At 39.9% G+C, this 23,467-nt stretch overlaps 1 protein-coding gene across 1 annotated transcript; it reads left to right on the top strand.

Annotated features, from left to right (window-relative positions):
- Positions 1-715: 715 nt before the first annotated feature.
- Positions 716-16,328, top strand: RNF138 (ring finger protein 138). The gene is made up of 7 exons (XM_014070286.2): positions 716-860; positions 2,060-2,186; positions 3,430-3,595; positions 4,267-4,382; positions 6,182-6,253; positions 8,474-8,579; positions 15,048-16,328. The coding sequence occupies exons 1-7, from the start codon at positions 761-763 to the stop codon at positions 15,114-15,116; spliced, it is 756 nt and encodes a 251-aa protein (XP_013925761.2). The 5' UTR covers positions 716-760; the 3' UTR covers positions 15,117-16,328.
- Positions 16,329-23,467: the final 7,139 nt, after the last annotated feature.

The following is a 23,467-nucleotide window of genomic DNA, read 5'->3' as shown; positions in this document are numbered from 1 at the left end:
GGGGGAAAGAGACGGAAAAGGTCGATAACCTAGCAGAAAAAAAGCCGGTTACTTAGCATCTAAAATGGTTTGTGTACCATTAATGGGTGGTAAAACAGTTAAAACAAAAAGAGATCGAATTAAATGCGAACAGCGCCTGTGCTTCCAACTTATCTTCAAGAGCAGTGTTAAGAAATGCAGTCATACGCTTCGTGGCCTCCTCAAGGAAACAGAAGACCAAAGTTGGAAGAAAAGTTTCCTAACTGGGCCGGGATCTGTAAGGCTCCCGGTGGGCCAAACCGATCAAACCACCACCTCTGCTGCGAGTTTTGCTATACAGAGGAGCCTTATTCGCCGTACGCTCAGGAACCATGGTTTGTCCAGAGCTTATTATGCCATCCTGTATACTTTTGTTAAGTTTCGGTAGCTTCAATAGGGCTTCCTCGCCAATCAAGAGGCCCGCCGGGCTGCGGTCTGGGGAGGGGAATCGCTGCTGGGGCGAAGGCGGGAAAAGAACCAACGTTCGAAGGGCGCTTGTCTGACGGCTTCCTAAGACCGGTTTTGCACCTCCGTCCCGAGGAAGTCATTTGGCTTTACTACTAGACCCACAGCTTAACTCCGGGCCAGTTAGCTCACACGCGAGAAGGCTGAGGAGCGAGAGAGGCAGCGACAGCCACTCTTGTTCAATAACAATTCCCGCAAAACGGGAGGGGGGAGTTATTGCCATGGCAACCGAGCACCGCCTCTTGGACTAGGCCGCCGCTGCGGCGGCCTAACAGCTATGAAGAGCGGTGGTGGTTTGACCGGTTTGGCCCCGGGGCGCCTTGAAGATCCCGGCCCACTCCCGAGGCCTGCGAGAGACGCCCCCGTTCTCTTCACACGTAGTGGCGGTATATCTTGACGGCACCTGGAGGCTCGGGGCGGGCAGCCTTCAGGGAGGATTGGCCAGGCTGAGACCTGAGAAGCGCGGCGGAGGCTTAGGGCGCGTGGCTCAGCGTCCCGCCCCTGAGGCTTCCGCGCGCCACACAGGCGAGATTCCTCTTCACGTTCACGCGCCCCTTACCTTTTGGTAGCGTGACAGGAGCTTCCGTTTTGTCTTTTTAATTTTTAAAATCCATTTTTCGATTTGGAAGTTTCTCAGGTCAAATTCCAAAATGAGAAGGAAAGTCAACATTGATTAAAATATTTTGGCAACACACACACAAGCCGTCCTGCAGAGAGAGCAAAGTTCGGGGAGCACAGGGCCAAGCCCAGCCCTGTTTACTTTTAATAAAATAGAAAAAGTTTCACTTTATATTCTATGGGTTTATTTAGGCCCAACCAATGTGAGTTACACACTAGATTTTTGATCTCCCAAAATCCAGGCAACTGTTTATTAAATGGAAAGGGAATATAGAAAAAGGCAAATGTTAAACAAGCCTGTGGCTGAAAGCAATGCAAGGCTCCAAGTACAATGACTGAAAGCTGTGCAAAGGGTTTGTAAAAAAAAAAAAACAGATTTCAAGGAGAATGGAAGCCTAGAAAAGAAATTTGAAGGAGATGGTATTTCAGGCTGTTGAAGCTGTCTATTATTTCCCCAAATTCCAGAGCAGAGACAGTAGAAGTCCAGTATGATGGAGGATAAGCTAGGCCAAACACCATTGCTGTGGTCATCGCATGCCATACAATCTGTAGGAGAGCTATAAGTTCTCACATTGCAAATGACTGAGAAGTATGTCCCCCCAATTCATTATTATCAGTTAATTGCATTTTTATGCATTGCCTCTGTCTATCTGTTAATCTGGGGTGATGCTATATTGAGCACTGTGTATGTATTATAAAAAATAGTACTTTAATATTACTATTATATCTAGTATTTCATCTAATGTAGTTGTAGTATTATTATGATTGGTGCATACAGCCAGATGTTTAGACTGTATTTGGCACTTTATCCAACTCCTTTCCAAGGATCTGAGATAGGCAAACATTGTTGTTTGATGGTGCTAAAGGTATCCTTGTCTTTTGCAATTGGTTGATGGTGATTTTGTCAATGCTACTAGGGTTCAAGTGATACTTCAGATGTTAATTATTCTTCTTTCAGAAATACCACAGTTTGCTGTCATGAATGAGGAACCTGCCACAATTTGTTTCAATGAAGATGATTATTATTGTCCTGTCTGCCAAGATGTGTTCAAAACACCTGTCAGAATTTCCATTTGTCAACATATGTGGGTACCTGACTAACCCATTTTTCAGTATTTTGTTTCTTTCCCTCTCACTCTTCCTTTATATTGTAAGAATACATCTATAGCAGTAACATTGCTCTTTTTCCAGAATATGCAAGAACATTATCTAGGCAAAAAGGGCTGAAATGTTTTTTTTTAAATCCAGAACTACAAAATAACATTTGGGAACAACTCAGGCAGACAGTCTTGTAATTTACTGAAATATAAGAAGGAGCAACAGATACTGTACAGGTTTCTGTTGTAGCCAATTTCAATAAAAGAAACATTAGCCTTGTAGAGTTGATTTTCTGATCTCATCTACCTAGTGGAACTGATGTATGTTCTATTTCTAATTATGATGAATAGCCATTGAGTTCTTATCCTTCCAGAATCTACTTATTCCCTTTTCACACTTTAATGGTTATTACCACTTAATTCCTCCTTAGCTTCCATTAATCTAGGTATCAACACAGTATACATAAAATTTGGATGATGATTTGCCTTAGACTACAGCAGTGATGGCTAATCTTTTTGCCATTGCATGCCAAAAGCGGGGGGAGCGCAGGGAGATTGTATGACCGCGTGCCCACACCCATAATTGTATGCACCCTCCCCCCCGCTTTTGGCGTGTGATGGCTCGGGGAACCTGTTTTTCGCCCTCCCCAGGCTCCAGAGGCTTTCTAGGAGCCTAGGGAGGGCGATAACGGCCTCCCCGCCCCCAGGCCCTCTGGAGGCCAGAAATGCTCCATTTTCCAACTTCCGGTTTGCGTATTGGCCTGTTTTTCGCCCTCCAGAAGCTTCAGGAAAGCTTGAAGCCTCCAGAGGGCGAAAAACGTCCCTACCCGCAAACCGAAAGTTCAGGAATGGACTTCCGGGTTTCCTGTTGGGCCATTTTTATCCTTCAGGAGGCTTCCCTGAAGCCTCGAATGGCAAAAACCAGCCCAACATGCAAACCGGAAGTCCATTCCTGAACTTCTGCTTTGCGCGTTGGGCACTTTTTTGCCTTCAGGAAGTTTCCCTGAAGCCTCCGGAGGGCAAAAAACGGCTCAAAATCATGGCCGAAATTAGCTGGCCAGCTTGCATATGTGCACTGGAGCTGACAGGGCAACGCCTCACATGCCCCCAGAAATGTCACAGTGTGCCAGCTGTGGCACGTGTGCCATAGTTTCACCATCACGGGACTAGAGCGTGTCACTTTGATTTGCCATTTGTCTGTTCATTCACTGCCACATTATATTTGATTAAGATTTTGCAGGAAGTGTTTCTTAATGGCTATGAAAGAAGGTGGACCACATTGTCCATTATGTCGAGGCATTGTAACCAGAAAAGAAAAAGCACGTCCCAACAGAGCCTTAGATGTTGAAAATAACATGAAGAAATTGGTGGGGAGTTGTAGATGCTGTGAAAAACAGGTACAGTAAATGTAAAATAATCAGTTTTAAATAGATAATTGTTGCTGAAAACCAGAGTTGGGTTGCTAATTTTTTCACTATTGGTTTGGGTGCGCTCCCGTGCGTGCTTGCAACACTTCGTGCATACGCAGCAGCGTCTGGGCGGGTGGGCGGAGCTTCCCACCGCCGCTACTGCCGGTTTGGCCGATCCGGGTCGAACCAGCAGCAACAAGCCTCTGCTGCAAACATACACATACTTAATTCATAGGATCTTTCAAATTTTTAGATTAAGTCTGGGAAGAAAGCTCGTCCAATCTATCAGCATTATCCTGTTCAAAAGCAGATACTGTAGATTCATTAGAATGCACCTTAAAATTACATAAACTATTTGATTTACCTACCCTTTGAGATTATTATTTTTAGTATTCCTCTTTTATTTTTGGTTGGCTCAAGGAGGACACATATCTAATACTCCTAATTTCTATTTTCCTCACAACAATAGCCATATTTGGTGTATTGTGCTGAGAGAAGCTGGCCCAAAGTCTCCCAGCCAACTGTTATGCCAAAGAGAAGATAAGAACTGGTAGTCTCCTAGCTGTTAGTCTCTCCCAGGTCTTCATATCATTAAACTGGCTTTCTGAAGTATTTGTATATCAGTATTTAAAAATCTAAATGAAATATATCTTTTACAGATTAGATTCTCTCGTATGAGACAGCATTATAAATCATGTAAGAGGTATCAAGATGAATATGGTGTTCCTTCTATAATTCCAAACTTAGACATATCTCAAGATTCAACAGGAAACAGGTGATGTGTAGTTAATTATATATTTTTTCCAAAGGGATATCCAAACCAAAACTTAATGCTTTATAGTATAGTAATTCTGTACTATAAACATTAATGGGTACTGTTTATAGTACAGAATTTTCATCATGGTGATGGCTGAAATACAGAGTTGTACATTTCTTAATGGTATTGCCAATGTGATTAGGACAAGACTAAAATAAATTTAAACTTTGGAACTTTGGTTCCACTATGAAATAAAATTCGGAATGCTTCCTTATATAATTCAGTGTTTTGTTCTGTTGTAGTGATCTTTTTAAAAATATTTAATATTCTATTATGTATATGGTTTATAAAACTGACTTTTAAATATAAAATTACTTTAAAAATAATATTTGAGCCAAAACCAAGAAGGTCTTTGTCAATGTATTGTTCAATATCTGAGTATACCTGCATCAGTATTTGTGTTTTTTCTAATGCATTTCTTCAGTTTTCTTAAAAGTTTGAATGGACATAAGAGCTACTTTCAGCTATCTGAAGCAGCCAGATCATGAAATAAACAGCAGGATTTTCAGGAATATCATGTTTTCCTGAAAATATAACCTACCCCCAAAACAAGCCCTAGCCCAGTTTTCACACCTGTGCCTAATGTAAGCCATACACCAAAAATAAGCCCTCATTAAGCCCCGCCCACCATCTGGTTGTATGAGGTGGGGTGAGACGCAGGCATAAAAATCAAGCTAGGATGGGGGTGGGGGATGGAGCTGCCTCACATGCTCCGGAGCCAGGCCTCCCAGACACCTATTGTGCTGGTGCCTGACTTCTGCAGCCGTTCATGGCTGGATGCCACATGGCTCGTCATGGTGGTGTCATTGCTCGCACAATGGCACAACATGCCTGTAACCTTCTGCTGTGAGCAACGGCACCAGTGCAACAAGGCTCATAACATCCTGCCACGAGCAGCATCACCAGCGCGACGAGCCACACAATGTCTGGCCGGGAACAGCTGAAGGAGAAGTCGGGTAGCAGCACAATAGGTGTCGGCATGGGAGGCATGGCTACGGTGGTCCTAAGGTAAGCGACAAATACTTCTCCAAAAAATAAGACCTAGTGCTTATTTTGGGGCAGAAAAGAAAATAAGACCAATCTTCAGGAGAAACTTCAGAGATAAAACAACTATTTCTTATTTTGAATATATCACTAATTTTACTGATAAAATTGTTGAATGCATCGTTTAATTCATATTTATATGTTCCCTGTAGACTGATAAGAAGGATAACTATTTTAAGACTTAACCACATACATAGATATAGTTATAATTAATATTAAATGTATTAGAGGGAAATTTGTAACTATAAAGCAATGATAAAAGTGACAGCAGGTCCTGGAGGTCTTGTGTGAAATTGTAAACAGGAAAGCAAGGACAAATCTAGTTAGTATTTGGAAAACACCTGAAGCCCAAGTTCTGTAGTCTACACTGGGGAATTCAAATGCACATCCACTTTAACAATTGCAGTGTAGCATAACTTGAAAGCATTTTCACTAGTATTTTTTAACAGTTTGTAGGGAAAAAATGCTAGCTCCTTGGTTACTATTTCTGTTTCTTCCTCCAATTATAAATGTGTGTATGTAGGTATATATAAATACACATATACATACATAGAGAGTGAGAAAATCTGGAAGAAATATGCACATATTTTATTCAAGTGAATTTTGTTTATCAAATTTAGAGATGCCACTTATAAATCAAAGATAGAGGGATTTATCTAATAATCATAACTATTAAGTTGTTTTTTTTTACTATAAAATAAATTCTCACTCAGTTTTGGGAGTGATTCTTCTACTTTGGAAATGGGAGAAAACTCTAATCTACATGTTCCTGAAGAACCTGCAAGGTAGGAATAACCCTGCTTATTAATAACTATTGGTTTTTATGGCTAGAAAGAGGGTAGATTTAACAAAATATATTCCAAAATAATATGAAAGCTAGAACACATTTGTGTGTACTGCTAATTTTTAAAGTATTGGATGAAGTAGTAAACAAATAGCTATTGCAATATGTGCCAATTTTGTAACAATAAAATTATTCTACATCATAGATCATAAGAGTCAGGAAAATGTGAAAGCTATACCTTCTCCTCCCCGCCCCCCAGGAAGAGCAGACTCTTCCTGGAAGAACTCCATTGTAAGGGAAACTGCTGGCCTTAGTCATTGGTAGGAGAATAACTTTCCAGAAAAACTTTAGGTACCCCACTCTGGGGGGGGGGGAGAAACACCCAGGTATTTATGAATTGCCTGAAATTTTGGAAGCAATTGAGGGATACTCTGATCCCTGCTATCAGAGGTGATGTTTTTATCAAGATGGCAAGGAAGTGATAGGCAGAGGAAGAAAGCAGAGCTGCTTAATTCCTTCTTTGCATCTCTCTTCACGCAAAGGGAAAAAATAGCATAACCCAGCCAAAACAGAACTGTAAAAGACAGACTAGGAATACAAATTAAAATAGACAAGAAAATGGAAAGAGAACACCTGTACACCTCTAGACGAGTTCAAATCATCAGCACCAGATGGATTACATCCCAGAGTTTTGAAGGAGCTGGCAGACATGATCTTGGAACCATTGAATCATGTCTTTTAAAGATCCTGGATCACGGGAATTACCAGAGGAGTGAAAAAGAACTGCTGTAGTTTCCATTTTCAAAAAAGGGGAAAAAAACAGATCCAGACCAGTCAACCTGGCCCTCAATACCTGGGAAGGACCTGGAAAAAATAAGTAATAGATCTGAGAACACCTAGAAGCAAGTAAACCAGAAGCCAACATTATTTCAAACCACAAAGTGACTAAATTAATAGACCAGCAAAATGCTGTGGATAGTATACTTGGATTGCAGTAAGGCATTTGACAGAGGAGACCACAACCTACTTTATGAGTAAGTTAAAAAATGTGGGATAGACAGCATCACCATCAGATGGATTCGTAACTGGCTGACTAGGCACTCCTTAATGGAACTACACCTGTATGGAGGGAAGTAAGTAGTGGAGAACTAGAGGTTCCATTTTAGGCCCAGTACTCTTCAATATCTTCATAAACGATTTAGATCAGGGAATAGAATGGGAACTCATTAAATTTGCAGACAACACACAGCTGACAGGAATAGCCAGCACCCCAGAAAATAGTCTCAAAATCCAGAAGGATTTTGACTGACTTGAACACTTGAGTCCTAACAAAATGAAATTCAGTGTAGAGAAAAGTAAGGTTTTACACAGGCAAGAAAAGCCAAATGGTCAAATACAGATGAACGTGGCTCAAAAGTGCTAACTGTGAAAGAGATCTTGGGGTCGTAGTTGACAATCACGTAAATATGAGCCAATCAAAAAAGCCAATGCAATCCTAGGCTGCATTAACAGAGGAAAAGATCAAGATCACGAGAAGTGTTAGTACTGCTTTATAATAGATACCTTGATAAGACCACACTTGAAATATTGCATCCAGTTTTGGTCACCACAATATAAAAAAGATGTTGAGACTCTGGAAAGAGTAGAGAAAAGAGCAACAAAGATGATTAGAGGGCTAGGAGGCTAAACCATGCACAGTTGCAGGAATTGGATATGTCTAGTCTAGTAAAAAGAAGGATTAAGGATAATATGATAGAAGTGTTCCATTTGAGGGGCTGCCACAAAGAAAAGGTGATCAACCTATTTTCCAAAGCACCTGAAGGCAGATCAAGGAGCAATGGAGGGAAACTAATCAAGGAGAGAAACCACCTGGAACTAAGAAATTTTCTGACAGTGACAACAATTAACCGGTGGGACCAGTTGCCTTCAGAGGTTGTGGGTGCTCCATCACTTGTAGGCTTTTAAGAGATAGCCATTTGTCTGAAATGGTATAGGGTCTCCTTGTGCCGATGGTTGGACTAGAAGACCTGTAATATCCTTTCCAACTCTGTTATTCAATCACAACTGACTGTTGTCAGTATTTCCAAAGTATATTAAATTAGTCATCTGCTGCAAACAGCAGATATCCCTGTGAGTTTGTTTTTCATCCATTGAGTTCCTTGTACATATTGCATGCTGCTTCTCTACTTTTTTTTTTATTCTGTTGCTGTTTGTATTTCAGTGAGCAGCCTACTTTCAAATGCCCTCTATGTCAAGAAAGTAACTTCACAAGGCAGACTCTATTGGATCATTGTAATGACAAGCATCTTTATCAAGTAGACCCAGCAGTGAGTACATGTGTAAAAAGCTTGTTGCATGTAAAATAATAAAAGATCTTGTGGCTTAGCTCAAATGGTATAACAGAGTTAATATTTAAGGATACATGCTTTAATTATTTCTGTTATTTTGTTATTTCTGTTAAAGTCAGCTATAGGAATATAAGCAATGTACTGCTGGATTGGACCCTGGCCTGTCTAATCCAGGCATTTGTTCTCACAATGGCCAACTAACTGTGCAAAAATACCCTATTCCCCCATCTGATGGTCTTCAAAAGCAGTCACATTGCCATCCAGATTATGTCATCGATCTCTAAGTCTTCCATTAATTGGTGCGACCTTTTTTGAAGGCAGCCAAGTAGTAGCCAGCACCACATCTCATGGTAGTGAATTATAAAAGTTTTTACTAAAATTTACTGAAATTATGTTAATTCCAAGGTGTGTAAAGTAAAAGAATGAAATGCCATATTAAAAAAAACTTTTTATCTCTTTTTGACATGTTTCCATTTTCAATAATAGTATTTTCACTTTTTTCCCTTAAATTTGGCATAGATCATACTTTTAAAAGCACACAGACATTGCATTTCATTCATTAAACATATCTGAGCACTTAAATGTTTAGATTTGGAAAAACTATACCATATCAACGTTGCAGAACTGGGTGGGGGTGATTAAGTTTTTTAAAAAATGTCTATTTAAGCTTCCCCAAACTGATTACATAGAGACCTCTGTGTTATTTTCCTCACAACAGTTCAGAAATAGTTTGGTATTAATTTTTCTCCAGGCCTATATTCATGGGATTTCCTGGTATTTTCCTCTGTGCTAAGTGGGTCAGATTTTGCTTAGTTTTTTTTTATGCTCAGCTGAAGGTGGATTGGTACTGGCACTAGTGGAGGCTACTGGCTTTTTAACATCATCTTTACCCCCCCATTCTTAAAGGCTTCTTAACTTAATGAGAAGAGCATGACTAGTATTTTCTCTTTTAAAAGCAGAAACACTATATCTACTTTTAAAATAAGAAATGTCTATTATATTCATATTCCTTCCACAACTTTTAAAATAAGAGATGTCTGTTCTATTCATATTCCTTCCACAACTTTCTACCGTGTTTCCCCAACAATAAGACAGGGTCTTATTTTCTTTTAACCCCCCCCCAAATAAGCGCTTGGCCTTATTTTCAGGGAGGTCTTATTATTTTTGAGGTGCAGGAGGTGATGAACTTGGTCTCCTCATGGCTGCTGCTGTATTGCAATATTTTCAGGGAGGGTTTATTATCTGGGGAGGTCTTATTTTCAGGGAAACAGGATACTTGTTAGAATCAAATATAACAATATCACAAATATCACTGAACAATGATCAAAAAAGATTCATTACCAGGAATAAAATTTTCAGAAGTACATAACTGGAAGGAATTCAGAAAAATGTGAAAATGGAAGACCAAAGACTGAGTATAATAATAGATAACAACAATTGGAAATATAGAGGAAACAGCAGATATGGACTACAGAAATGATAACTTAGAAGAAATACAGAAGTAATAATAACAGAACCAGTACAGGCCAGCACTGAAATAATTGACCCCCCCCCTCCTAAACATTAAAAGATAAAATTATGGCATGTGCAGAATTGCCAGTAGAACAACAATGATTGAATTGAAAGTAGTGTCCAAAAAAGACCTGGCACCAATAATGAAGGATGTGAATAAGATGCTTGCAAGAATTAAAGTATCACCTATCAAACAAGCTAACCATCTTGCTACAATATAGCAGTGGCAGTTGCACAAGAGCAAAATATCAAAATTAGAAAACCAAAATCAAAGTCAATCCTAAAGTGAAAGATCAGGCAAGAATTCCAAGATAAAGACATTAAGTTCCGATGTAATTAAAGAATATGAAATAGCAAAAAAAATCATTGAAGACTATAAGGATGAAGACAAATCTAATTTTTAAAAATGCTATGGTACATAAGCAACCCTTCAAGTACTAGCACCTTAAATTGTATCTGGAAGTAAATAAACCACCAGTACAGCTCACAAAAGCAGAGATATTACATAGACATGCTAAGGTATGCCCATCACTGCTCTTGGTTCTATACCAGTTAAAGCTTCTAGAGATCTTCAAAGGCAGCCCTGTGTATATCAAATTATAATAGGCAAGCTGCAAGCAATTAGGGCATGATTGACTATCTAAAGGGCTTTTGATCAAGGAAAGGGTACACATTGTATTGTAAGTTCAAAACAATTGTGGCACATTAAAGAGAAACAACAGTTTCTCTTTAATGTACCAGAATTATGGAATGAGAATATAGAAATCTTTTTTATATGGAAGATAGAAATCCTTCCATATTAAAAAAAAGAGCTATCCAGGTACAGGAAGGCAGATCTTACGCCTTAAAATTTCTTCTCATCCCTCTCAAAGAACAGAGAGATTTATAAAAGAAGGCCGTTTGGCTAAGAAGTATCTTGAATTCTTTTAAGTAATTTAGTAATACACTAAAATCAAATGAAGTTTTTCTTATGTGTTTGGAATTCACTTAGTTTATTTTTAACATCATTATTGAAACAGAGTACCGTATATACTCGAGTATAAGCCGAGTTTTTCAGCCCACTTTTTGGGCTGAAAAAAGCCGGCTCGGCTTATACTCGAGTCTACAACTGGATCCGGCAGTGCTGTTGCCTGTTGGAGGAGGAGGGGATTCCTTCCTGCGAGACCCCATCCAGAAAAATGCGGGGAGCCCACCCGTGGGGAGAGAGGGAAGAGCCCCGAGCGAGCCGCCTCGGTTTGGCAACCAAACCCATCCAGCCTTTTACCTCCCGTCCCCCCGCCTGCCCGCTCGCAGCCCCCTCCCCGGGCTGGCGCCAACTCCTCCCCGTGCCCGGCCTCCAGCCGAGGCAAGTCGGTGTCTCTTTAAGCTAGAGAGAGGAGGGGAGGGAAGGCAGGGACCAGCCGGCTGACAATGGGCCGGAGCGGCTGAGTTGGAGCAAATTCCGCGGCGGAGGCGGCGTCCCAGCTCCAGCGGCTCCGAGGCGAGCGGCTTGGCCCTTCCGCTGGGCGCTCGGAGATGAAGGCGCGCTGGCGCTGAGTTGAGCGGCGAGCTTGCCGAGCGCGCGGCTCCGGGAAGCCCCCCTTCTCCTCCCTGCTGGAAGCCGAGCGAGCCCCGCCGCCCACGGACTCCCGCGGCCGCCCCAGGGCTCCGGGAGGCAGGACCCGGAGGCAGCCCAGCCCTGCCGCCGCCCCGCGCCCTCCACCCGCTGCGCGAGAGGGGACCCCGCTTTCCCCTTGCCAGAATCCCCCAAATCCTCCCCACTCCAGGGGAAGGATACTATGAAATCCACATTTCCTCCCCACTCCAGGGGAAGGATACTATGAAATCCCCCAAATCCTCCCCACTCCAGAGGTAGGATACTATGAAATCCCCCAAATCCTCCCCACTCCAGGGGTAGGATACTATGAAATCCCCCAAATCCTCCCCACTCCAGGGGTAGGATACTATGAAATCCACATTCCCTCCCCACTCCAGGGGAAGGATACTATGAAATCCCCCAAATCCTCCCCACTCCAGGGGAAGGATACTATGAAATCCCCCAAATCCTCCCCACTCCAGGGGAAGGATACTATGAAATCCCCCAAATCCTCCCCACTCCAGGGGTAGGATACTATGAAATCCACATTCCCTCCCCACTCCAGGGGAAGGATACTATGAAATCCCCCAAATCCTCCCCACTCCAGGGGAAGGATACTATGAAATCCACATTTCCTCCCCACTCCAGGGGAAGGATACTATGAAATCCCCCAAATCCTCCCCACTCCAGAGGTAGGATACTATGAAATCCACATTCCCTCCCCACTCCAGGGGAAGGGTACTATGAAATCCCCCAAATCCTCCCCACTCCAGGGGTAGGATACTATGAAATCCACATTCCCTCCCCACTCCAGGGGAAGGATACTATGAAATCCCCCAAATCCTCCCCACTCCAGGGGAAGGATACTATGAAATCCCCCAAATCCTCCCCACTCCAGGGGAAGGATACTATGAAATCCCCCAAATCCTCCCCACTCCAGGGGTAGGATACTATGAAATCCACATTCCCTCCCCACTCCAGGGGAAGGATACTATGAAATCCCCCAAATCCTCCCCACTCCAGGGGAAGGATACTATGAAATCTACATTTCCTCCCCACTCCAGGGGAAGGATACTATGAAATCCCCCAAATCCTCCCCACTCCAGGGGTAGGATACTATGAAATCCACATTCCCTCCCCACTCCAGGGGAAGGATACTATGAAATCCCCCAAATCCTCCCCACTCCAGGGGAAGGATACTATGAAATCTACATTTCCTCCCCACTCCAGGGGAAGGATACTATGAAATCCCCCAAATCCTCCCTACTCCAGGGGTAGGATACTATGAAATCCACATTCCCTCCCCACTCCAGGGGAAGGATACTATGAAATCCCCCAAATCCTCCCCACTCCAGGGGAAGGATACTATGAAATCTACATTTCCTCCCCACTCCAGGGGAAGGATACTATGAAATCCACATTTCCTCCCCACTCCAGGGATAGGATACTATGAAAGCCACATTCCCTCCCCACTACAGGGGTAGGATACTATGAAATCCCCCAAATCCTCCCCACTCCAGGGGAAGGATACTATGAAATCCACATTTCCTCCCCACTCCAGGGGAAGGATACTATGAAATCCACATTCCCTCCCCACTCCAGGGGAAGGATACTATGAAATCCCCCAAATCCTCCCCACTCCAGGGGAAGGATACTATGAAATCCACATTTCCTCCCCACTCCAGGGATAGGATGCTATGAAAGCCACATTCCCTCCCCACTACAGGGGTAGGATACTATGAAATCCCCCAAATCCTCCCCACTCCAGGGGAAGGATACTATGAAATCCACATTTCCTCCCCACTCCAGGGATAGGATACTATGAAAGCCACATTCCCTCCCCACTACAGGGGTAGGATACTATGAAATCCACATTTCCTCCCCACTCCAGGGATAGGATACTATGAAAGCCACATTCCCTCCCCACTACAGGGGTAGGATACTATGAAATCCCCCAAATCCTCCCCACTCCAGGGGAAGGATACTATGAAATCCACATTTCCTCCCCACTCCAGGGGAAGGATACTATGAAATCCACATTCCCTCCCCACTCCAGGGGAAGGATACTATGAAATCCCCCAAATCCTCCCCACTCCAGGGGAAGGATACTATGAAATCTACATTTCCTCCCCACTCCAGGGGAAGGATACTATGAAATCCACATTTCCTCCCCACTCCAGGGATAGGATACTATGAAAGCCACATTCCCTCCCCACTATAGGGGTAGGATACTATGAAATCCCCCAAATCCTCCCCACTCCAGGGGAAGGATACTATGAAATCCACATTTCCTCCCCACTCCAGGGATAGGATGCTATGAAAGCCACATTCCCTCCCCACTACAGGGGTAGGATACTATGAAATCCCCCAAATCCTCCCCACTCCAGGGGAAGGATACTATGAAATCTACATTTCCTCCCCACTCCAGGGGAAGGATACTATGAAATCCACATTTCCTCCCCACTCCAGGGATAGGATACTATGAAAGCCACATTCCCTCCCCACTATAGGGGTAGGATACTATGAAATCCCCCAAATCCTCCCCACTCCAGGGGAAGGATACTATGAAATCCACATTTCCTCCCCACTCCAGGGATAGGATGCTATGAAAGCCACATTCCCTCCCCACTACAGGGGTAGGATACTATGAAATCCCCCAAATCCTCCCCACTCCAGGGGAAGGATACTATGAAATCCACATTTCCTCCCCACTCCAGGGATAGGATACTATGAAAGCCACATTCCCTCCCCACTACAGGGGTAGGATACTATGAAATCCCCCAAATCCTCCCCACTCCAGGGGAAGGATACTATGAAATCCACATTTCCTCCCCACTCCAGGGGAAGGATACTGTGAAATCCCCCAAATCCTCCCCACTCCAGGGATAGGATACTATGAAAGCCACATTCCCTCCCCACTCCAGGGGTAGGATACTGCAAAATCCCCAATTCCTCCCCACTCCAGGGGAAGGATACTATGAAATCCCCAATTCCTCCCCACTCCAGGGGAGGAAATAAATATTCAAAAACATTATTGGTATCTATTTTTATTTTTGAAATTTACCGGTAGCTGCTGCATTTCCCATCCTAGGCTTATACTCGAGTCAATAACTTTTCCAGGTTTTTGTGGTAAAATTAGGTGCCTCGGCTTATATTCGGGTCGGTCTATACTCGAGTATATACGGTAAATGAATTTAACAAAAAGCCTTGCTGCTTTTAATATGAAGATAAAACTAAACAAAACAAATCATACAAAAATTGTACTTTTACAATTTTCTAAGTAATAATGCAGAATATTAAAGAAAAATAGTTTGATTTTAAAAGTTTTGTTTCTAATTCACTGCTACTTTGTTATTTAGAATCTTCAATTGGATGAAGAAACTCTGTTTCAAAATGCTGTTGAGGAATCTTATCAAGTGAACCTTTGAAGCTTCTAATTTCCTTACATCACCACTATCTACAAGGGGGGAGAGAGTCAAGTCTGGTCTGATGTTAATAAAGAGGAACTCTGTATCCAATTCAGTAGCAATTGTTTTCCCCTAGGCAGATTTCATTTTAAAATACTTTAAAGACATGTGTTACTACGTTGTAGTATAAAGTATCTATTTTCCAATTACTAGTAGAAATATTTCAAATATCTGGAGAAAATATCACTGCCTTTGGGGAAAAAAAGAATTCTTTTTTATTTAAATTATTTGATTTTACAGAACTCTTTTATTTGCATTAAAATCAATTGTAAGGCATTAGAATGCAGAAAAGGAGGATAATTACCCTTGTTTGAATAGTTCCATTTTCCTTGCATACTTTGTATTTTGAAGTAGAAGTTAAAAGCTGAATGGTTTTATTGTGCTCCATAACTTAACTATTGCATGCAGGGATTTTCTTAATTGTTTTTAAAAGTCTCTTAAGTACAGAACCATTTACTGAACCTTATAAATAGAATGGCAGAATTCACACTTAAAAACTGACTTGGTCTAGAAAAAGAATGAAGTTCTTTTCACCAACACCTCTATCACTATACTTTTCTAAAACTTTTTTCTCCTAAGCATTACTTTTATATGATTAATTTACATTAGTTTAAGACCCAAATAAGATTCTTAGGGCACAGCATAATTCACATGGGATGTTTATTAGTGTTTTTCCTTTTTTTTAAATGACACTTAGATAGATAGATAGTAGATTCCTAATACTTTGAAAATGTTATATTACTGAGACTGCTTTTATAATAAGAGAGTTTTATTTTAAAAAAATGCTGTGTTGTCTTAGGCCAGTATTAAATTGGGTTGATTGTAGTGTTTTAAGTTAACAAGATATTTCTACTAATTGAACCTATCTTGAAACCTAGTAAATGTCTACTTTAAAAACTCGCTGGTAAATTATCTTCATTGTAGTAGTATAATTATGGGTAAGCAATTTCATTTTGTGTCACTGCATTAGTCTATGTTTCTATTACGTCTTGGGGTTTGCTCTATTTTCATGGAATAAAAGAGAATTTTAGAATGCAGACAATGGAATCTCTGCATAAATGCTCATGATTTGAGTATTCTTTTTGCTTTATTGTTAAATAGTAATATTTGAATTTGGTTTTTTTTCTCAAACACATTATTCCTTTATCAAAAAAAATTAAAGAATGACTCAGATGTATTGATTTCAATTTACAGAATTCTCTCCCCCCCCCTTCAGTTTTGTTTTGGGGAGAGCAATAATGTTTAACTGCACAGTAAACAATAACACTTTGCTTTGTTCTGAAGTGCCATGGAATAAAAATATACCAGAAACTAGTAACTATTTTAAACACATTTCTGAATTGGGTTTAGACTTCAGATAAACCTAAGTTAAATTAGCATATGTAGAGCAAGAGAAGGTACCATTAGAAAAAAGAAGTTATAAGACAATAAATCTTTCTATGAAATAATCACAGCAGTGCATAATACTAAGTACTGTGATTTCCTTCTGTATGCCCCCCAGGCAATAATTTATTTTTGTTTCTCATTTCTTGGTTTGATTTCTGATTGTGATACTGTCACAATATTAAGTCAGTACGACTAATAATTCTGTACAAAACAGTGTTGATAGATAGCCACATGATAAATTAAACTAACTCTTTATATCCTTTCTGGATTTAGAGGTGTCCACTCGACTGTTCAGGAAGTTAGCAGGGTTATCTACAATAGATCATATGCTGCAAGGCATATTAAAAACATCACCATTATTAGCGAACTGTGGGAATTGGGGTACCTCACCATTGGTAATTAGAAATATACATTTAGGTACCTAGCTTGATGTCATGTTTATTAGATTGGTTAGATACTTTGTGTTACCAATCAGGTACAAGTAGTCCTGGACTTACAACCACAAATGAGCCCAAAATTTCTGTTGTTAAGTGAGATATTTGTTAAGTGAGTTTTGCTTTACGACCTTACGACAGTTGTTAAGTGAATCACTGCAGTTGACAAATTAGTAACCCGATGTTAAGTAAATCTGGCTTCCGCAATGACTTCGCTTGCCAGAAGGTTGCAAATGGCGATTCATTGTGGGAATCAAAGTATCCTTCCATTTTTGTGCATAAAGTAAATTTGCTGCCATCAATATATATGATGAAGTTAGGAGTTACAACTGACAGCTTTGTTTAAAGAAAAAAACACAATTTTGTTTCTACTTGGAAACCGCTTCTGGATTTTGTGCTCGCAGTGGAAAAAAGTGAAACTTTGATTTTGGATTTTACCATTAAATAGGTTTGTTGTTATAGAAATGGCTAGTTTATACTGTAATGTAAAAGTAAAAAGTTGAGGTTTGAAGCTATTATCTTATTCTACTGTCCCAAAGGGAGTTGGAAGTCAACACCTTTTCTTACTTTTCCTCCTTTTTCCTACACTTTTCCCTTCCTTTTTCTCTCCCCTATCTTTCCTACTGTTTTCTTCTGCATTTTTTGTATTTTATATTATAAATTAATTAAAAGAAAAAAAGAAAAATAGTCATAAGTCACATTTTTTCAGTGCCATTGTAACTTTGAACCATTACTAAACAAACATAAATTGAGGACTATCTGTATTGTTCGGTTGTCCTTCAAAAGCAAAACACCAGTGCAATCCTTTTCAAGAGATCAGGTCATATTACAACTACATTTCAATTCCAATATATCACTTTATTATTATTTTTACAAAAAAGCTTGTTTTTCTGCTTATGTAATTGAATAAATCAAACTTATATTGCTGGTGAAAAAAAGTCAAACCGTGAGATGAGCAGCATATAAATTTGATAATTAAAAATACTGCATTTCTAGCAATAAATAACAATCTTAAGCAGAGATGGGCCATGGAGAGACTTCAGGATTGTGTGGTCTTCTTTGTGTTAATGTCATTTGTTAGATGAACTGAGAGAGTGACTAGGCCAAAATCATGCAGTTAACTTCCAGGTTTGAAGTACATTTGAATATTGGTTTCCCTGGTCCTAGTCCAACAACCATCTTACTAGAATCCTGAAACAATGTCAGATGATTAGCTAGGAAAGCCTATGAATGCTGTAAGAATAGTTTTCAGGAAGATATACAATTTAAGAAGGAAATAGTAAAATTGTGTGTTTGTGCATGATCGAACGAGAGAGACAATGCGTGTTCCTCGCTGCCTGTATAATATTTTAAACTGGTAGATGTATCATGTAATTCAAGTAACACTGGTGGTGAGGAAAATATTTTTGTTTTAACATTTTTAAAAGGAAGCAGAATACAGATTCATGGACCAACAGAACAAATTTTATTTTAAGAAAATGTGCACATGTATATTTTTAAAAGAGCCATGGTGGTGCAGTGGTTAGAATGGAATATTGCAGGCTAACTGCCTACAACCAGCATTTCAATCCTGGTCGACTCAAGATGGTTTCAGTTTTCCATCCTTTCAAGATCTGTAAAATGAAGGCCCAGATGGTTGGAGGCAATATGCTGATTCTAAACCGCTCAGAGAGTGCTGCAAAGCACTATGGAGCGATATATAATTCTAAGTGCAATTCTATTAAAGAAAAAACCAAAATGTTTTTCTACAGGAAATAACTAAAATATTCAAATATCAAGAAAATATCAACTTAAAGCACGTTTTTATACAGTATCTGTGAAAATAGTAAATGTAAAAGAATACATAATGGAGACCAACACCAATATTAATGAAGATATTTAAGTAATCATATATATGTCATATGGTACAAAGTAAATTTGCTTAATTATTTAAGGAAAAACTCATTCTAAGCATATTTCAGATGGGCTCTGGAAAATATTCAGGTGAAAGGGGAATCTGAAATTCTGAGCAAGCCAGTTTTGGGGCTAAAACATAAAGTAGTAGCCAAGAGATGGATCAAAAATCATTCAAAATGAACATTGACACTTTTCAAATTATGAAATGCAATTTTATTCAATGAGTTCTGCTACATCAGAAAGCTGTTCAGAAGGGTTCAAGTGATCTCTGAATAAATAAAGTCGATCCAGGGCCTGAAAGGAGCTAACTGGCAAAAAGCTAATGCAAATCAGTCCTTCAACATGCAAGACTTGGCATACTTCTGTAAGACCCCCTGGAATTCTACTAAGTATAGAAAAAGAAAACTAGAATTACATGCATGTTATTATTCTGCCCTCAATAATTTCACTTAATATCCATGTGTGCACAAAAATCTGCATTGTTCTTCAGGAGATTCATGCCCAAAATCTAAGAATATTTTATGCTTATAGAAATGATAGAGGTAACTATGATCTCATGTTTTCTTGCTAGCAAAGTGGAGGGGGTCTTTTTTAGGATATTTATTTTTCAATTTTTCAATCCTATAGCCCTATAATTTCCTCATGACCTTTTGTCCAGCTATTAACCAGAACTACATAACCTGACTTATCAAGGGATTTGCTTAGAGTACCCCACCCCAATCCACCCAGCTTTATTTATATATGTTTGAACTGATCAAATGGTCTGAAACAAACCATTGAGCCAGGAATAATGAAATTATTTGATTGACAGTTAATGTACTATAATTGCTGCAGCAGGTACCTAAGTTCTGGGAAACAGATGGATTTTGGAAACTAATACCATTCTTATTTACATCTGTTTCACTCTTGCTATATGCTAGTTCCTTGTTCCAATTATGTCCTAAGAAGTCTGCTTCAATTTAGTTGAGCTGGCGGAAAACAGCAGCAAATCTTTCCTCTGCTGACATATTGCATGAAATGGAGTCATCTTCTGTCAAGCTTTCACATCAGGCTTTACTTGGCATTGGAAACTAAATATTGCAAAGCACAGATGGGCATTCTAAGCATGGAAATGGTGGTGCTATGGCAGAGCTATTTTTCCGAGGGGGGGGCATTACCCTCTTATCAAATGTCAGTAATATTGGGGTATCATGGAAATCCAGAATTCCACTTGCTACATACTTAGAGAGCATATTATCAGTCCCCAAATTCTGGCAATTCAAAAGAATAGTACCCTTTTCTTTCTCTGTGAGAGAACTAGGATATCAGGTTTGGCAGTGAGATGGGAATTATCATCCAGAATATTTATGATGTTCTTTGAATAATCCACTGACGAGATGAATCATCATGAACAACTGATAATATTTTCTTCTAAAAGCCACACATATGCTATAATATAAGATGATGACTTTTTCTTTTCTAATCAATGTAAAAATCATCTGGTGGTTATAATACAATCTTGCCACCAGAGGGCGCCAAGCTCTTTGAAAGGCAATCCCTTTAAAATCTGATTTTTTCAAAAAAAGATTTGATGAGACTGCACACATGTCACTTTAACACAGAGGTGCCTCACCTGTCAGCTTGGGGCTGTATGAGATTCCTTGAGTTCAATTCCAAAAGCTTTTACCAAATTAAAAACAGCAATGTCTTTACATATATCACTGGAAAGTAATGTTACCTATATTCCACTTAGACTGGAAATGAAATGCAGGGTGGGTGTTGCCCCCTCCAATGCTCTTTTGCAATGCAGCCTCTAGCACATCACTTAAAGCCTCTGGCACACCATCCTTTACATGAAAAAGTTATACATCAATGCACTCCCATGCGAATTGCTTATTTATTTATTTGAAAGAAACATATTGCAGTCAAAAGTCTATCTTGTAGTACTCATAAATATGTCCAGATGGTTATAAATTGAAAAGGTATTTTAAAGGTTACTCAGAATTATTGACAGGTGGGCTGCCTAAAGTACGACATGTTTATGGCTTGGCTAAATAAATATATGACTAGTATTGCAAGAAATATATATTGCTGATGCAACATAGCTAGTTTGCTTTCTCTGTCGCTTCTACAGTAAATGATTTATAAAGTACAATAGGTACATTCGTTTACAGATTGTTCTTGCTTACCCAACTGCATTTGGGACCAGTAGCTCTGTCACTGAGCAATAAGATCATAAAGTGAAACATCTTGTGACTGTGCCTGACTTATGACCTCAGTTCCGGCAGTGGTTAAACAAATTGTCATAGTAATTAAGTGCAGGTCACCTGATCACAACTTGCAACTTCCTGCCACTTTTCCCATTAACTTTGTTTCCCAGAAGCCAGCTGTTAAGTTGCAAATGGCAATCACAAGACTGCAGAATATTGCAACTATCCTAAGTGCACATCAGCAACTAATTGACAACTAGTGACAATTCAATATAGTTCCTGAACATCCTTCCTATGGCACCATTTTATATACATAAATACTGATACCATGGCTTTTCTCAGGCTTCTTTTCCCTGAAGGAAGCATCCAAAGTTACTTTTATAATTTTTGGTGACCTCCTCTAAACCTATTGTAAATCTGCCAATACCCATCTGGAAAAGTGATGCCCAGAATCATACAGAGTACTCTAGGTGTGGTCTTACCAATACAGAATAAAGGGAAATAAGTATCATTTCTCCCCCACCTTGCAGCCCAGCAATGTGCCAATCTAGCAGCTGCCTCACATTCCTGTGTCATGTTCAGCTTGTTCTCAATGATCAGTCTCAAGTCCTCAGCTTATTCAATGTTTCCGAGGCATGAATCTCCATCTGTATGTGTATCCTTACATTTCTCTTTTTAAAAGATACCTTGTTCTTCTCGGTCCAGTCTCCCAATCAATCAAGTTTAAATTGCAATCTTGTTCTGATTTTTTAGGTGTTGGTCAAATATACTGTGTTTCCCGAAAATAAGACAGGGTCTTATTTTCTTTTGACCCCCAAAATAACCACTTGGCCTTATTTTCAGGGAGGTCTTATTATTTTTGAGGTGCAGGAGACTGTGAGCATGGTCACCTCATGGCTGCTGCTGTGTTGCAATATTTTCAGGGAGGGCTTATTTTGGGGGGAGGGATTATTTTAGCACATGCGCTCAAAAGCCTGATTGAGCTAATTATCCGGGGAGGGCTTATTTTGGGGAAAATAGGGTACCTTTAGGAGCAATACCAACTAATCTATACTTATGATCAAAGGTTTTGAAGAAACTAGAAAAAAATAGTATTTTGTAGTGATTTCTGTAGTTTGCTTGATGGATTATAAAGAAATAAGCAGTATCCTAAGACATCATTCACCTTTCTGAATAGAATGCCTTGTGTTGCACCTCAAAACAATGCTTTCCCTTACAAAGTTCTCAACATTTTGTTACTGATCTGGACATTAGTTAGTCTGAGCAATGAAATGGCCATTTTTTTGAGTCTGGCAAATATTGAGAATGCAAAATGCAAAAAATGCAATAAAAAGGTCCATTCAATGAATCTTCATCTTCCAGGAATCTCAATTACAGTAAGAGCCCCATCAGAATAGAGGAAGTATTCTGGCATGTATTCTGCTATGTCATAACTTTCTTAGAAAAGTATTCCTGCATGTCATAACTTTATTAGAAATCAAGTCACCCATGTTTTTGGAGACAATGTATTTGTGCTAATTGTCTGTTGGGCAGGAAGGAATATGCCCAAATCTGACATTCAGTTTTACATGCGAATATGAAGCAGCTTTTATTTAGAGAAAAGTAATTGGCAATATATGCAATGACTGACCTTTAAAAAAATCCATTGCTGCAGTTTTTGCATTTAATTCAATCTCAGTTGACTGTTATTAAAAGCAGGAGTTTTGCTATGTACAGTACATTATACTGATTGCATGGATTAGAGGTACTTGTACATTCACCCTGGCATTTACAAATCTTTTTCATGATTTTACTTGGTTCTTTTCTTGTATCAAAACTGAAGAAGTTGATGGGGAAAGATGGATTGCCATATTACATTTTCTGTCAAATTATCTGCTTCCCATATATTCATTGAGAGCCGAGGTGGTGCAGTGGTTAGAGTGCAGCACTGCAGGCTACTTCAGCTGACTGCAGTTCTGCAGTTCGGCTGTTCAAATCTCACCGGCTCAGGGTTGACTTAGCCTTCCACCCTTCCGAGGTGGGTAAAATGAGGACCCGGATTGTTGTTGGGGGCAATATGCTGACTCTGTAAACCACTTAGAGCGGGCTGAAAGCCCTATGAAGCGGTATATAAGTCTAACTGCTATTGCTATTGCTATTGTTAGCTGCACTGAGCATTAGTTTTAATGAAAAAGGAGAAGATAAAAGTGCTGAAATTCTGGTGGTGTGTATAATAAATTGATATAAAAGCTGCTATCAGAATGTTCCTGAGTTACCTCTTTCAATGAAAGTTTCTTTATGCCTAAGGCCAACATCAAACTACCATCTTATCTGAGGCATCAGGACTTCTCTCAATATCTTACACATAAATGCTATGCAAGGGTGGAAATTCTCCCACACAATTGTTTTATTCCAGACTGATGATCCC

Source organism: Thamnophis sirtalis, unplaced genomic scaffold (assembly GCF_051295495.1).
Source record: "Thamnophis sirtalis isolate CommonGarterSnake01/CBP01778 unplaced genomic scaffold, rThaSir2_p1.2 scaffold_2, whole genome shotgun sequence".
Lineage (NCBI taxonomy): Eukaryota > Metazoa > Chordata > Lepidosauria > Squamata > Natricidae > Thamnophis > Thamnophis sirtalis.
Note: the sequence above shows the minus strand (reverse complement) of the source record. Positions and strands in the feature narration are given on the sequence as shown.

Coding starts and splice junctions, on each gene's coding strand:
- RNF138 (XM_014070286.2), top strand. CDS start 761: ATGAAGAGCGGTGGTGGTTTGACCGGTTTGGCCCCGGGGCGCCTTGAA. Junction 4,383..6,181: donor CAAGATTCAACAGGAAACAG/GTGATGTGTAGT, acceptor ATTCTCACTCAG/TTTTGGGAGTGATTCTTCTA. Junction 6,254..8,473: donor GTTCCTGAAGAACCTGCAAG/GTAGGAATAACC, acceptor TTTGTATTTCAG/TGAGCAGCCTACTTTCAAAT.